Consider the following 17753-nt stretch of genomic DNA (forward strand, 5'->3'; position numbering starts at 1 on the left):
TAGTAAGGTCCTCAGGTTTCAGAAACAGTATGTGCTAGTAAGGTCCTCAGGTTTCAGAAACAGTATGTGCTAGTAAGGTCCCCAATTTTCAGAAACAGTATGTGCTAGTAAGGTCCTCAGGTTTCAGAAACAGTACGTGCTAGTAAGGTCCTCAAGTTTCAGAAACAGTATGTGCTAGTAAGGTCCTCAAGTTTCAGAAACAGTATGTGCTAGTAAGGTCCTCAGGTTTCAGAAACAGTACGTGCTAGTAAGGTCCTCAAGTTTCAGAAACAGTATGTGCTAGTAAGGTCCTCAAGTTTCAGAAACAGTACGTGCTAGTAAGGTCCTCAGGTTTCAGAAACAGTACGTGCTAGTAAAGTCCCCAAGTTTCAGAAACAGTATGTGCTAGTAAGGTCCTCAGGTTTCAGAAACAGTATGTGCTAGTAAGGTCCTCAGGTTTCAGAAACAGTACGTGCTAGTAAGGTCCTCAAGTTTCAGAAACAGTATGTGCTAGTAAGGTCCTCAAGTTTCAGAAACAGTACGTGCTAGTAAGGTCCTCAGGTTTCAGAAACAGTACGTGCTAGTAAAGTCCCCAAGTTTCAGAAACAGTATGTGCTAGTAAGGTCCTCAGGTTTCAGAAACAGTATGTGCTAGTAAGGTCCTCAGGTTTCAGAAACAGTATGTGCTAGTAAGGTCCTCAGGTTTCAGAAACAGTATGTGCTAGTAAGGTCCCCAATTTTCAGAAACAGTATGTGCTAGTAAGGTCCTCAGGTTTCAGAAACAGTACGTGCTAGTAAGGTCCTCAAGTTTCAGAAACAGTATGTGCTAGTAAGGTCCTCAAGTTTCAGAAACAGTATGTGCTAGTAAGGTCCTCAGGTTTCAGAAACAGTACGTGCTAGTAAGGTCCTCAAGTTTCAGAAACAGTATGTGCTAGTAAGGTCCTCAAGTTTCAGAAACAGTACGTGCTAGTAAGGTCCTCAGGTTTCAGAAACAGTACGTGCTAGTAAAGTCCCCAAGTTTCAGAAACAGTATGTGCTAGTAAGGTCCTCAGGTTTCAGAAACAGTACGTGCTAGTAAAGTCCCCAAGTTTCAGAAACAGTATGTGCTAGTAAGGTCCTCGAGTTTCAGAAACAGTATGTGCTAATAAGTCCCCAAGTTTCAGAAACAGTATGTGCTAGCAAGGTCCTCGAGTTCAAGTAACAGGGTATGCTAGTTAGGTCAGCAAATTTCAGTAATAGAATGTGCCAGTTACATCATCAATTTTTAATAACAGTATGAGCCAATAAGTCAGTGGTGTCCAAAGTTCAGCCCCAGGGCCAAATACAGTCCTCAGACTGATTTCATTTGTCCCATGGCTTCTGTTTAAGAGGATGTGATAAGTGGTCTGTCAGCAGTTTTTCTTTTCACCTGATGGTTGCAGCAATATTACAAAATTTGTGTAATGCACTGTAATGCGGTAACAAAATTAACAAAGTTTAAGAACTTTCTTCTAAGACTAGACCTTCAACTTAATGTCATTTAATCAAGATTACAGCCTTAAATCTTAACATTTAGAATCAATGATTTTGGCAAGATGGAAATTTAAACACTTTTCCATCAGAAGTTACAGCAAGTGCATGTGTTCAATTTTAAAACATTGGTATGAATTTAAAATGAATAGACATGGAACAAAGCATAGACATTACAATAAATATTCTGGGAGGTGAAGGCAAAGAGACTAAAGCAACTACTTATCAGAGAAAATTCAGTAGTTCAGTAAATATAAACTCTTTAAGGTTAAACAATAACATGGCTATTTATGCTATTTAATCTGCTATTCCTGTTTAAATAATTTCTAATTGCAATTGCTGCATTTATTTGATATGTAAGGAACATTATCTAACAAAATAAAAAATATATAGATTTTTGTTTATTTTGTCTCACAAATTATATTTTTGAGTAAGTACATGCTTGAATAGGAATATACTTAACAGATTAGACAATATTACTGTTTTTAATCTTGAAGAATTTAATTATTTGTTATTTGCACTTACTGATCCAAACTGATATGAGCAATCCAACTATAAAGGAAGCTATGTGCATCTTTAGTAGGGTGATAGGAAACACTGTAGGACACAGACAGCTCTGATTCTATGTGCTGATATTTTGAAAACTTAATATTTTTTATAATTTCTGAATATTGTTTTGACCCTCAGGTATTTTGACATGGCAGGATCTGGCCTTCTACCCTGCAGTAGAGTCTCCAGGGTTCATTAAAAGTATGTGATAATAAAGTTTCCAGATTTTGGTAACAATGTATTTATAACTATATTTGGCAGTATAATTCCCATGTTTTAGTAATATTATCTGCTTGTATGGTCCTGAAGCTGTAGTAACAGTGTATCCCAGTATGGTCCTGAAGTTTTAATAACAGCTTGTGCCAATAACATCTCTGAGTATATTTAGGGTTGCTAGGCAGAATATTTGGAGAGTGGTAGGCCATGTGCCTTAAAAGTATCTGGGTTCCAGGTGCCGACTGTGGTTTAAGTAAATAATTAATCAGATTTATCAATTATTCAACTATTAATTTGTTTAAGAAAGACTAAAAACCTACCTTTGCATGCAGATCCCTGTAGGTACGGACAAAAACGACCAATTCATGTTCCAAATTCACAAACTCTAATTTATAGACATTTCATATGCACTCTTTTTCCTTCCTTTTGCTGTGTTCATATACAACATATTCCAATAAAGTTCCTAAGAATTAAGTGACAATATGTGCCAGTATGAGCCCTACGTTTTTTTTTAACAAATTAATGTTTTAATAAATTCTTCAAATTGTATTAACAGTATGTTTTAATAAAGTTTTAGTAACAGTTGGTGTCTCTATGGTCCCCAAGTTTTAGTAATAGTATGTTTTAATAAAGTCTTCAAGTTTTAGTAACAGTATGTGTCTGTAATTGCCCCCAAATTTAGAAATGCCTGCCAGTGTAGTCCCAAGGTTGTACTAAAAGTATATGTTTGAATATTTCCCAAGTTAAGCAACTGTTTACGTAAGATCCCCAAGTCATAATAACAATATGTGCCAGTAAGGCCCCCAAGATTTAGTAAAAAAATCTTTTAACAGTCCTCAAGTTTAGGTGCCAAAAAGCCCCCAAATTTTAGCAACTCTACATGTCATTATGCCAGTTTGTAAGAGAATGTGCCAATAAAGTCCCTTAGATTTGGCAACAGTATCTGTCAAAAAGGCTGTGCATTTAAGCAACATTTTGTGCCAGTTAGGTTGCCAAGTTTTAGTAACAGTATAAGGCACTAAGGTTACCATGTTTTAGTAACAGTGACGGTATGGTACTAAAGTATGTAGTGTAGCACTATTTAACATAAAAAGTATATAAAGCTTCCAGCTGGTATAGCTGAAGGATGCCAGGTGCAGTAAAAACTTTAGGCACACCAGATTTACTAATGATTTCATTGATCTTACATTTGAAGCTATATTCTTAAATACTTAAGATTTGTTTGTATAACATTTGTATGTATGACTATGTGAATTAATTCCTAAAATTAATTCATAAACATCTTGTTTTGACTAGTACTGTTTGAAAACAGGTCTGTAAATATTTCTTTTTGTCTTGCCTGCTGACAAAACCAAGCCCAATGAAAAATGAAAAGCAATTTAGATATATCTTTTTATTAAAAGTACAATAATAACAAATACAATGTAGTATATATTTGACAAACATTTTAGATTCAAAGAAAAATCATACAGAATATATATTGCTGCGGTCAAAACAAAATCTCATATCTCCATTACTGTCGTTTTTCAGTTCTTGACATAATTTAAAAGTGCCTGTTGCCCTTTAGATTGCGTGTACGTTTCACTATGAATGGACCTAAAGAAATGGCCCAAAATGACTTGGAAAAAAAATAACTCTGGTTTCATAGATTTGCTTTTCCTTTGACATTATCATTTTGGAGATACAAGGTTTTCTTCTGAGAGCAGCTGACCAGATTTAAAGCACACCAAACACAACTAAGTGCAACAACACAGAATAAGCACAATCGACAAGTAACACAAGCACAATAATGCATACTACTAAAAGTAAACTCAACAATTTGCTGATAAATTTTGAATGAGATTCTTTTCTCAAGGATGAAAAAGTATCTTTTAGCTGTCAACTGAAGGATAATCAATATGAATACCTCAATAAGAAACCTACTAATGATCATAAATGACAGTAATTCCTTATAATGATGTTTACTTGTAACAACTGAATGAGTAAAAAAGCGAAATGTGTCTGTTTTTTGAAACTGAATTTGCTGAACTATGCTGAAACATCAATAGATGAAATCTAGATGAAGAACCTGTCTGATCTATGTAAAATCATAGCTCTATCATAGCTTTGCCTTCAGTTTTACTCCAAATATTAATGGAGATCAGATTAGAAGGCTTGCAAAGGTTTGCTCTACCAAACAAATGCAACAGCAACTGCTAACAGAATGTGCTATACAAGATGTGAAAAAGCCCGTTTTTACAAATATTTCCCTTTTAAAACCCCTTTCCCCTTCACCTGTCTGTAGTATAAAAATACATGGCTATTGTATTTTAAAAAGTCTGCCAGCAGTTTTGCCTCCATTGAGCCTTTGCAAAAAAACAAACAAACAAAAAAACAAAAAACAAAAAAGATAAATGAGTACATCAGCATTACTTGCTACTCTCACAAAAAATCATAGCAAAATAGACTCTGGGGTAGAAATTTGAATCTTTGAAAATAGGCATGCATTAATCTATACGATATATTTACAAACTGTTTATTCTTGAGTTAATCCCAATCAAGAGTACTCCTCAGACGAGCTGGACATGATGTGACATGTGAAACTTCATGCAAAGGCACACTCATTCAGTGGATTTTAGTGGAGTGGATGGGAGGGAGTGTGAAGATATATTCACAGATAGTTGTGAGGAAACAGCATCATGGCTTCAGACTGAGCTAAGCTGCCCACATTAAATTGATTTAAGCCATAAACACTAATCTCTGTAGCTATTTTAGTTGAAAATTATAGTTTGATTTTTTTATTTATTTACATTTGAAGATATCTAACGGATGCTTCATTTTCACTGCAAAGTCTTTATCTCACACAAATGTAGCTACACGTTTGCATATCTTTCCTTATGTCATTAGTTCTTGCATTCAGAGCTCTTATCTCTGCATCAGAGAGATCTTATTGTACTTTAAAGGAGAATTCCACTGCGGTCTGCATTCATCAATTATTAAGATGTAAAGAAAATAATTCAAAGTGGTCTAATGTGAAATTTTCTGACTTACTGCAGTTAGTGATAGAATAAGGGGTTGTAGTGTTTAAAGGGGAATTCCACTTTTTTCCAAAATTTCACGTAACTGCCAAGTCAAAATTTCAAAGCGACCTCAAAGAAAGTTACTTGAAAAGGTAATCGATATGCTGCCTGATGCCTTTTACAATTGTTTGGAAGTTTATAAGGTTTTAGCCAGAAACATATTTTTTAAAACACATTCAGGGTACCGTAATGCAATATAATACAGAGAATATTTTTTTCAGATATGACACTTTTTTAAATTAACATTACACATAAAAATCTAGATGCACTGGTCATTTTTTAACATAAAACTACTGCTGTTGTATATTCATGATTCACTGTGACTCTGGTTCCTATCACCACCACTGCAAAGTGATAGCAAATTTCTCTAAAATAAACCATCTCACATCAAACCACTCTAAACAACTTTGTTTACATCTCAAAAACTCGATTTATGCAGAAAATCTGAAAAAAAGTGGAATTCAGCTTTAATGTCTCTAAAAGCTACCTCACAGAAAGATATTAAGCAAAATGGTTACAAATACTTTGATTTGTGCATGACTTTTACTAGTCTTGTGATTCAGTTTTGTCCTAAACCTTTGTGTTAATAAATTTAAATACATTTGTTGTTGAGAGGCACATGCACGAAATCTTGCACAACACTTTTTTTTATCTATATTTAATCATTTATCTTAGATTCATTATTAATTCAATAGAAATTTGTGCTGTAGATATCATAACCCCTGGTTCCTATCACTGTAAAGAAAATAGTATTCATTTTCTCTATAATGTACTATTTCACATCAAAACATTTTGAATGAAGTTGTTTACGTCTTCAGCAATTAAAAAAAATAGGTGGAATTCCTCTTTAAAATTAGGATATGTATAAACTGTACATAAAGCTAAGGAAGCATAAGAAGAGCAAGAAGTACAGGTGTGGAATGTTACATAGCAGGGTGGCTCAGGGCGTTCTGTGAGCAGGGAATAAATCTTTTCTTTTATACAATATAAAGCAATTTACTTCCAATGTTGTCACAAAGTACTGAAGTTGGTGATCAATACAGAGTCATTTGCAAGTGGCCAGCACAATGAAGAAGAAAATTAAATCGACATTGAACAAAAACATTCTGAAAGAAACTGTGCATTGATAACTGAATGCTCTTTAACCTGGTGAAGGTAATGCCCATTTCACTTGTTCACTAAACGTCCTTCACCAAAAGACTCTGTAACACTAAAATGAGGACAAGCCAAGCATGCAAGCACAGATTTCAGGTCCAAAGCTACACACCTTCCACACAAGAATACGTGTGGGTTCTTCCTTGCAGACAGACCTATCTGAACTCAATGGGAGGGCAGGCAGACACACACACACACACACACAGCGGAGACAGCTGGGCCACAGATTAAACTGCTACCATAAGCACATCTTAAGAGAATGTGCACACAAACACACACACCCAGCGAGACTTGGCATGGCTCCATACAGACAGATTAAAAACTACTACAGGAGGAATAACAGCCTTTCATCCTTCAGCCGTCTACAATTGCCGCCCCCCCCACACCTCAGCTCAGCCCTATACAGTTTTCCTTAAGCAATACAATGCATACATTAGAATATCTGCTTACGTGCACAGCTGTGCTATATGTGTTACTATGCAATGTGCTCGTACAGTCACCTGTAAAGTGTTCCAGTAAAATGTAACAGTTAATGGTTAATGTTGGTAATTCCACTTTTGCATCCCAAGGCACTGACCAATTATGGCTCTAGATAAGCTGCGTTTTTCACTCACTTAATGAACTTTGTCCAGTTGGATCTATTAAAGACTTTCCTGGCAAAACACAGGGTTGAATAGATTTAAACATAAGGTGTTGTTTTTCTCAGACAGAAAGAAGGCTTTTTTTTTTTACACATAGAATGCATCATGAGGATCTCTCCTGTTCAATCACATTATCATGTAAAATATGATACATACAACATGGGGTTTCTTCTATTATTTTGTTAAAACCAAAACAAAAATGCCCAAAACATAAAGACATCTGAACTGAAATTTATAAAACTTCATTAATATTTCACTGTACACAGAAAGCACTTGACTTGTTCGTACATTAATCAAGTGTGTCCTAACACACTTGTGGTATGCAACAAAACAATGCCTAAGACAAGAAATAAGGATACTGTACACACGCTCAGCAACCAAAATGGCTCTAAATACCAAAATCTCATGAGCTATAAATGATGCTCCTAATAATGATATGGGCATTATGTAAAAAATATAAACAAAAATAGTATATTTTACTGCACACTTCCTCTTTGAGATAAATGTGGTACTGAAAGTGCTACTGAAAGAGGGTGCGTGTTGTCAGGTGAGACTGTGGATTCCTATTGGCTGATGGGTTTCAGGGTCATTACCATTGGTTCCCATTGTAACCTTTTTTCAGTTCCAGTTCTTGTTTTGGACTGGGTACTTCGAGTGTTGTTTCTTGGGGGAAGGCATTTCCTAGGACACGCTGGAGCAGCGGATGGTGGGGGAGCCCATCTGGGTCAGCACTTTGTCCAGCCACTGCAGAGGTCCGTTCAGGTGCAGCTCTATCCAGCAGGGGGTGCTAGTCACTGTCTGTCGCCTAGGAAGGAGAGGAAGACAGAGACAAGGGAAAATCAAATGCAATTATTTGTTATGTAGCTGTATGAGGCTGCACTCACTGAGGAATATCTCCTTGTTTCTACAGTCATTATTTCAGCTCTACTTACCACTTAGGTGCATTTTGCAGTTCTACAATTACAGAGTGTAGTCCATCTGTTTCTCTGATACTTCGTTAGCCTACTTTCACCCTGTTCTTCAGTAGTCAGGACCCCCACAGAACAGGTATTATTTAGGTGGTGGATCATTCTCAGCACTGCAGTGACAATGATGTGGTGGTGGTGTGTTTACTGTTGCACTGGTACAAGTGGATCAGACACAGCAGTGCTGCAGTTTTTAAACAACTCAGTGTCACTGCTGGACTGATAATAGCCCACCAACCAAAAATGTCCTGTGAATGCTGGTGAAGGACTAGAGGATGACCAACACAAACTGTGCAGCAACAGATGAGCTATTGTCTCTGACTTTACTTCTGCAAGGATGACCAACAAGGGTGGGGTATCTAATAGAGTGGACAATGAGTGGACACAGTGTTTAAAAACTAAAGCAGCTCTGCTGTGTCTGATCCACTCAGACCAGTGTAACACACACTAATTTGCAATCGCCATTCAGTGTCACTGCAGTGCTGAGAATGATCCCCCACCCAAATAATACCTGCTCTGTGGTGGTCCTGTGGGGGTCCTCGCATCAAAGAACATGGTTAAATGGTGAAATGAAAATTTCCTTCCACACAGTGACCTTTCACCCAGTGAAACACATTATCAGGGATGATAGGTTGGGGTAGGGTGAGGTGAAACATGATTTTAGTGCATAGAGATGTAGCCAATTATCCATATACCTTTCAGAGGTGGGCACATATCAAAACAATTGATTTTAGGTTGAAATAGTGTCTTAGTGACAGTGTCTTACTAACTAATATAATCATCAACTGTTAACTGTATGGTTAAACTCAATTAAACAGCTGAAACTCTTAAACAATATTATATAAAATAAATCACTTATAACTTACCCTTATAAATGGTTAAATGACAAGAACTCTTAAATACTGAAGTCTAAAACAAACTAATTAAAAATACACTTTAAAAAGATTGACTGTTTTAAATTTTAATAAAAAATAAGTGACCTGTCTGTGATCACATTTTGAGCAGACTCAAAAATTAGGTCAAAAGAACAATAATCTGTGTTTTACATTCTGTTAACTCATCATTTGAAGTTCAGAATTTTAGGACAGCCTGGTTACTTATTTTTCCAAGGAAGAACTTTACATCATTTTTCCAGTATATATTGTCTGTTGTAGTTAAAAAAGCACCTCACAAATTAATTTTCTTATATTACACTTAAAGAAACATTATCAATGCTTCACTAATGCTGATAAATTTAAGGGGGCTTAATATACATACTGGTTTTACAGTAGTAACTGAAATATTTATAGTAATTAGAATAATAAACACCTCAATATACACTGAGCAAAACAAAACTTGTGAAGTGTGCATTAAGCTTAAACCTCCTTCTCAAGCTTAAAAGCTTGAACACATAGTGTGTTTGTCCGGTTGTTCATTTTCTCTGCAATTACATCATACTGTCCGCTGAAGCCAGGCGAACATCGTCTCTGCAAGAAGGACCTTAGTCTTAAGATTAATAACTGAATAATAAGACTTCAGGGGTTTAATTTCCATCTAATAATCTCCAGTTATATAATTAAGGTTATAAAGCAGCAGGAGACAGCTGATTGGGCTACAGTGACAGTAGCAGTGCCGAGGCTGCCAGACCGTCTGGATTTGAGCTCTGTGTGTGTAAACTCGCCTCTGCAGGATCCACAAAACTCTACACACACACACACACACACACACACACACACACACACACACACACACACACACACACACACACACACACACAGCTCCAGCCTCAGAGGACCACCATCAGTGCCAAACACACTCCTACATTCCATACTGCTGACACAATACCTCAGACTCTCTCTATTACACACGTGTGCAGACAGAGAACTCTCAGGGACTCCATCTAATACCACTCACATTATGTTTTATTCTGCCAGTGTCCATCTCTCGCACACACACTGCTCTACTTTCTTTCTCTGTTTTGGGGTTCCTTCTGACTTGGCAGATTTGGTTTGATTAAAACAAACTCTGCTGCAATTGCTCTGTTAGCCTGGTTTGTTACAGCAATTGAAAGTGCTGCCATCCGAACTTTGGTCCACACCAGATAAGCGGACCCAGACCCCCCGAACAGTTTGGTCTCTGCGTGCTTGAAAACTAACTCTGGTACGGTTCATTTGAAGTATGAATGCAATACAGTCCAAAGACATCTAAATTGGACCAAAGACAGAATGAACTGTTGTCTGCTCTAAGTTCTTTAGCATATGGAAGAGCTTCTGATGCTGTTTTGGCATGTTCATGCGCTTTATTGTCTCTTCATAAGCCCTGAATCGGTAATTACAGAACGGATGGGTTCAGCTTTAAAACAAGGCTAAAGCAAGATTAAAGTTTGAATAAAATACCCAATGATGCATATATACCCAAATGCACACATAACTATTATTATTGTATTAAAGTGCTAATGTTTCTCCGTTTTGTAAAAGCAGTAAACCACTCGAGGCTGTGTTACAGGGATTCCACCCTACTTTGCATCATGAAAAGTGGTTGGTATAGTGTAGTGGTGTAGTATACTGCCTTCCACACTATAGACTGGGGTTCAATCCCTGCCTTGGCAAACCCCCTACACTATACCAATAAGAGTCCTTGGGCAAGTCTCCTAACACTACCTTCACCTACCTGTGTAAAATAATCAAATTGTAAGTCGCTCTGGATAAGAGCGTCTCCCAAATGCCATAAATGAAAAACACAAAAGTAACACAGAGTCTCAAGGCTTATTGCTCTAATGTTACAAGATAGATACTGTCACTCTCCTCACTCAATCTCTCTTTCACACACACACTCCTCCCTTTCACACTCTTGCACACTCCTCTCTCATACTCCCTTCTCTTTAACTCACAATCACTTTCATACTCACTCTTTAGTGCTCTTTTTTAGACTCACTGGCACTTTTTGTTTACATCCTCCTTTGCACTTGTTTTCCTCCAAAGATACTTTTACATACTCCTTCATTGTCTCTCTTTTACATACTCCTTCAAAGTCTATCTCTTTTTTACATACACCTTGGCCTTGCCCTTTTCTATTTTGCATACTCCTTTATAGTCTATCTCTCTTTTACATACTCCTTCAGTCTTTTTTTACGCACTACTGTTCCTTCATTGTCCCACTCTGCCTCCTCTCTTCTCTCTCTTTTTGCTCTCTCTCTTTTTCTCCCTCTCTCGTCCTTATTGTGGTTTCCGTTTTGTGCACTTAATTGACTATAATAGCTGCTTTTACACTTCAGGATATGTTTCAACAAAGAGGAGCTCCCTCTCTTTTCCTCCTTGCATGTCTCTCTGGCTCCATCTTTACAGATAGTTTCTGCGAGTCCATCTCTCAGTGACTCTCAGCGACAGCCTTAAGCTGACAACAGATCCTCCACTGCTGCTGAAATGGCCAATGAAAAAATGCTGGGGAAGCAGAGGAAGTGTGAGGTGGCTCTGTAGGGATAGAGTGAGTAGAAAACTGAAGGAAGATGAAAGACAGAATAAAAATGGGAGTCAGAGAAAAGGACTCAGATTTTATCCCCTACTCTTCAGGTTAAGGCTTTTTCTACTTTAAATGATTCTTTTCAATGTGTGAGGAAGAGGGAAAAATATGACTTACTGACTGCGCTAATGCAGGAGAACATGCCGGTCCAAATACTGCTGCTGGCACAGCACTGCATGTGAAATTCAGTTTAATGTGCAATAGTGGTGATGAAGCGTTCAGTTATTCCAACATGAATATGTCATAAGTAATACTTTTACATTAATATATTTTTTAAAGAGTGCAGCAGCATAGTCTCTGATACTGTAGTTCTAAGGTTTGGCTTGTTTACCACAAAAATAGAGCTGGCACTACCTCATTTCAGCAGAATCTACTGCTCTTTCATCAGCTCATACTTGTATGTACTGGTTCTCATAGGTAAAAACCAAATCCTTGGTTTTTTCTGCAGATTTAACCTGGCATTTTTCTTATAGTCAGTTATTTCTCTTGTCATTTATTAGTCTGATCTGTCAGGCTGTACTAATGAGTCTAATACAGAATCTAACGCATATGCTGGGAGATCGTAAGGTTGATCCCCGGTGATGCAATAGCCTTCCACTAGTTCAGCAGAGCATAACTGTCCTTGCTCTCACTTCCCCATCACTCAATGCAACGCTAGCTAATGCAGGCTCCTGTTAGCTAATGTAAGTGGTAGTTAGTGTTCTCCTACAAGCGCAGAATGTAGCATCATTAATACATGGAAAATTTATTAATATACTATATACTGAGCTGATAATTTTCTGCTGGAACCCTAAATACTACCAGATACACTGTTAAAGCTGAATTATACTTCTGCATATGTGTATCTGCAAACCTGCACAGATGTCTGTGTGTGCAGTAGAGTGCAGTACCCAGAAAGTACATTAAAAATAGGCCATTCTAACATTTTTTCTCCTTTTTTTCAAGAATTAATACCTACTTTGCTGTAATATTTGAGATGGGTAGCATAAATGTTACACTGTAATGTCACACCTCTTCCTATTCAGTTCACTCACTCTATCAGATGATCCTTGATTTGATCGATTTGATTCACGCTACTATTGGTTTGGGTCCAGTATTGTTTGCATCTCATCCTACGTCCAATGGATAGCCAATCAGCATTTGATTGACGCACAGCTCCATAGATTTTGGCGGTGTGTACTTTTTGTCTTAATGCAGGTATGTTTCCATGCATCTTCACAGATGTATAAATCAGCCTTTACACGATCCCTATCACCCACTGTAGACCATTTAGCACCATCACAGAGGCATTCGCTGAGGATGAGGTATTTACAGGTCAGAGGGCATTCTCCTGTGAAAAGTGAGCTAGGTGAGAGTTAAGCTACAGCAGTGGAATAAAGATAGATGTGACAGAATGGGAGAATGCAAACCGGGCTGACTCTGCTAAAGAGAAGCTTCAGATTTCTTCAGCGGTCTTTAAGTGCTGTTCTGTCACACTCAGATATATGGTAGTCAAACTGAGAGTTCATAGGGGTTTCAGGTTTGAAAGATGACTAAGCAGTTGTTTAACCCCTTTTCACATCAGCCAAAAAACACAAATGCTGCCTGTTCATAGGTCATTCACCTTTTGAATTATACCTTTTTGTTCTTCAGTAACATTCATGGGATATATTCTTTTGAAAATACATATGATGTACAAAACAGGCAAACTAGATTAGGTGAGCAAGCAATTCAACATTTCTAAAAGTGTTTTTGTAGTGTTTAATTTAATTTTTTTTATTGTGGCAGCTGTACTTGATTTTATGAGATAAAGAAAGCTGTATGTATTATCGCTGTTCTGTCTCTCTGGGTTTTATCTTGGCATGGTCGTCTTTGTGGTGAGGAATGAATTGGTTACACAGCAGGGTGTTCTCACTCCTGTTTTAGTCATCATTGCTCGCAAACAGCTCAACATAGATGCATACCATTTAACATACAGAGAGACAACAGTGTTATAGTTAATCAAATAATGGAGTTACAAGGAAAAAATAATTTGATTCATTATTATTTGATAATAATTCTAGTGACTTAATTCTAGCCATTCTAGTGACTTGCCATTCCACTAGGAGAATAGTCACCCACAAAGGAGGCTACATAAAGAGGTTAAGAAACTGTCCATGGAGAAAGGGCATGTGAGAAAGTGACTGTAATAGAGTGACTGCTGAAATACAGTAAACTGTCTGGAAACCACAGTCTCTATTCCTGTCTCTCCTTTCTTTCTTTTGTTTCTTTGATTCTGTCTTTTTCATTTTTTTGATTCACTTTTTCCTTCTCCCCTCGTTTTCTTCCATTCAGTTCACTCTCTCTTTTCTCTGTGGTGGAAATGTCCTTGGTGGAAATCCACAACTGGTTTCGATTATGGTTTTGGTTACTCCCTTTCCAACAATAAGATTACTCACGAGATTGAGAGAGGGAGAGAGACTGAGAGAGAGAGGGATAAGGGGCTCATACCAGGAAACTTGGACACTTCTCGGTGCATGGTGGGTGTGTATTTGTTTTTGGAGTGGTGTGACTTGCTAAAGTAGACCTAATAGTTTACATGGCTGGCATGCAGAGCCAGGGGAGACCAGGTGCTCTTCCACCAGAGAACCTACCACCAGCAAGCACCAATTCAGCCTAGGACAAGTCAGACAGCTGGCCCACTGAGGCAAACAGCTTTGCCCAGTCAATCTATGCACCACCAGCTCTCCTCTAAACATTGCACCAACACTGTCTGGACAAAAGCCATCCAGCCTCGCAGAAACTTGATTCCCACATTCAGCCTTTCTAACTGACTCTAACTCACCCAAGGCATTTAAAAATGGACGCATTTGAGTTGCAAACATATTCTGCTTCATATATATTACCATCATATAATTATTCGTATGTAATCACATAGAATGTAATGTTATGAAACACTTTTGTCTTTTTTTTTGACAGGACTGGTATCTTTTTTCTGTCTTTTATCATTTGTTTTGATGTCAAATCAAAACAAAATATTTCTTCTTCTACTCACAAACCCAAATAGCAATGTTTAAATTTTTGGAATATGTATATGAATACCAATACCATAAATACTATAAACAAGGGAAACTAATAAGGGAAGGCAAATGTTTCCTCTAAATAAAGCAAACTAGTACCTAAATATAATAAGTAATCTTTATTTACAGGTAAATTTTATTTTGCACCTATATACCCAAAGACTGCAAAAGCAAAGAGGAAAAGCAGATGTACTAAACCAGAGTGAAAAGGAACAGGGAAACGTCCTATTTAATTCCCTGCTCTTTGTAGTAGATTCCTTCCCTGCAAATACACTTTTAACGTGACTGAGACAGCTTTAATCATAAATACAGATGCACTGTAGCTACAATTTTGACTAACGACACCATAAATAGTACTATACATTTACATTTACATTTACAGCATTTAGCAGACGCTCTTATCCAGAGCGACTTACAAGAAGTGCTTTGTCAATCTAGAGAAAGTATCTTTGCTAGTTACCAATAGCTTAGAGAAAAAGACAGTCCTGAGCTCAGATACTGCTAGAAACAAATATGTCACTGCAGACACCAAGAGAAAAAGGAACAGAGTTGAACGCAGAACTCTGTGCCATTCAATGCAATACAATAACAATAAGATACAATACAATAAATAAAATAAGTGCAGCTTATAGTTCAATGCTCATTTAAGTGCTGTGTAAAGAGATGAGTCTTCAGTCTGCGTTTGAAGACAGCAAGAGACTCTGCTGTTCGGACAGCCAGTGGGAGTTCATTCCACCACCTGGGTGCCAGTACAGAGAACATTCTCGACGCTTTTCTTCCGTGCACCTTGAAGGATGGCGGGTCAAGCCGAGCTGTACTCAAAGCTCGAAGGGCTCGTGGTACAGTTCGAGATTTCACCATTGCCATCAAGTAGGTAGGGGCTGGTCCATTTTTGGCTTTGTAGGCAAGCATTAGGGTTTTAAATCTGATGCGCGCAGCTACAGGAAGTCAGTGAAGGGAGTGCAGCAATGGGGTGACGTGGCTGAACTTGGGCAGATTGAAGACGAGTCGTGCTGCTGACTATTTTTGCCGCATATATTCTCATTTATGTTTCTATATTTTTAGCTACTACTATTTACTCTATTTTTTGTTCTTATAACTTTTCTCGATAACTGTTCTTAATATTATTTTTCTTAATATTTGTCTTATCAGTTTGCCAACCTGTAAAGCACTGTGAATTACAATTACTTGCACAAAAGTTGCTATTTAAGATGTGACTGATTAAAAGTGATTTCCTTGGCAACCCAGTACAGCTGAAGTAAGTAAAGCCAAGTGGTACAGTCTAGAGTCTAGGTATGACAGGTAGAGAAAAGAGCAGAAGCTCACCTGTACTCCGCTCCCCAGCCTTTGACGAAGCTCATGCGTATGGTGCACATACGGGTCAGCTGGTACACAGCCTCAAAGCCCTGGTTCACTGACTGGGCCAAAAGGGCTGCAAACTCCTGATTATTGAAGATCTTCAGATTACAGCCTGATACAGAGCAAGAATATAAACAAAAGATACATTAAACAGATTAAACATCTGAGAGAGGAGAAAGTAATTAGTACTACATTGATTAATATAGAAAATCAATTACTGAAAAAAGGTTGACATGGATTATTTAATTTTAAACCCTTTAAGGCCAACACAAAAAGTGGCTGTTTGTACTATTTAATCTGCTGTTCTTCATTAATTACATGATTTCTCAATGTCATTATTGTTGCATTTATTTGATATTTATTTGTCTGACAAATCACAAGCATACACATTAATAGGAAAATAAGTCATACATCAGTAGCTTTGATCTTTATTCTGTATAAACACAATGATAATAAGCTCTTACTCATCCAAATCACAATCTGAAAAGCTTGCATACTCATCAGGAAAAAATAGTGCATTTGACTACAAAGAAAGCCTTATGCATCTTTTACATAGTGACAGGAAACACGGTAGCATACAGAAAGTTCTGACGCTGATAAGTTTCTATTATTGTAAGTCAATTATTGTAAACGTTAAAATAACATTAATCAATAGGATAACTGATTACAGAAATAAGATAGTAGCAGCCCTAAAAGAGACAGATAAATGATTTCTTATTAAAACTGTTTGGTTCAGATTCAACAAAGGACTCAAGCTGAACAGAACCGAACTCTCTCTGACCTGGTGGAATCTTGCAGACCGTGGCAGGGTGCCAGCCATAGCGCTGGTTACAGTTGGGGCTCTGGACAAAGATGGCACTGTCACTGAGACACTCAGCAAACACCTCACCTCCAATGTAGTATAAACGCACCCCGCGGCCTGTGAAACATACACAAATGACTGCTGTATCCAGAAGTGGAATCCAAAGAAATAAAATGGAAGATTTAAATTGGTGTGATTTAAACATTACTTTTAGAGCCATCATTTCAAATTTCCCTGATCTTTAGTGCTATTTTGCTTTACTGTGTATTTACAGTGACACAAAAGTACTGCTAAGTATTTCCATCTTGTATAAGTGTGTTCTTAGCAAGAGGGTCTACCAATATGTCTGCGGGTGAGCTCCACGGCAGCATTGCGGTTAACGTTGGACAGCAGGCCCAGGCAGAAACGCTCTGAGTTGGATGGGTCAGTGAAGCCGTCTACTGTGAGAGAGGGCTGGGACGCGTGAAAGATTTCACCCACACGCTGGTTCAGCTCATAGTATGATATAGAACACCAGAACGCAGGCTCACAGTATGTCACAGGCTGCAGGTCTGAGAGAGAAGGAAAGAAAGAGAATGAGAGGATGTGAGAGAAAGATAGAGATAGAAGGCAAAGGAATAGTCAGGGAGGGATATAAAAAGATGAACAGACAAGTCAAGGGACAGAAAAAAAAAGTTTAAAAATAACAAATGGGTGGAGATCGATGACATGCTGATGTCAATTGCAAGAGCCGATTCCCAGAAATAAAAATCCGAGGCAGTGGAAACACCACCATCACTTGGACACAAGAAAATTACTGCCTTATGGCAAGAGCTTCCCAAACACACCAAAAGTTCCTGTAACTGCTTAAAAAAGAATAAAGGAAAGAGAAAAGAAAAGGAAGACAGAGAGAAAGAAGGAACGACAGAGTGAAAGAAAGAAAGAAAGAAAGATGGAAAGAAAGAAAGAAAGAAAGAAAGAAAGAAAGAAAGAAAGAAAGAAAGA

The 17753-nt window shown here is 37.6% G+C and overlaps 1 protein-coding gene across 1 annotated transcript in view; it reads right to left on the reverse strand.

Annotated features, from left to right (window-relative positions):
* Positions 1–3630: 3630 nt before the first annotated feature.
* smad3a (SMAD family member 3a) overlaps positions 3631–17753 on the reverse strand; it is a 36970-nt gene continuing 22847 nt past the window's right edge. The window contains exons 7-10 of the mRNA XM_017703570.2: positions 17108–17320; positions 16749–16886; positions 15935–16079; positions 3631–7912 (exon numbers count right to left, since the gene is read on the reverse strand). Of these exons, the coding sequence (XP_017559059.2) occupies positions 7789–7912; positions 15935–16079; positions 16749–16886; positions 17108–17320 (620 nt within the window). The 3' untranslated portion in view covers positions 3631–7788. The remainder of the gene's footprint in view (positions 7913–15934; positions 16080–16748; positions 16887–17107; positions 17321–17753) is intronic.

Source organism: Pygocentrus nattereri, chromosome 25, assembly GCF_015220715.1.
Source record: "Pygocentrus nattereri isolate fPygNat1 chromosome 25, fPygNat1.pri, whole genome shotgun sequence".
NCBI classification, from domain to species: Eukaryota; Metazoa; Chordata; class Actinopteri; order Characiformes; family Serrasalmidae; genus Pygocentrus; species Pygocentrus nattereri.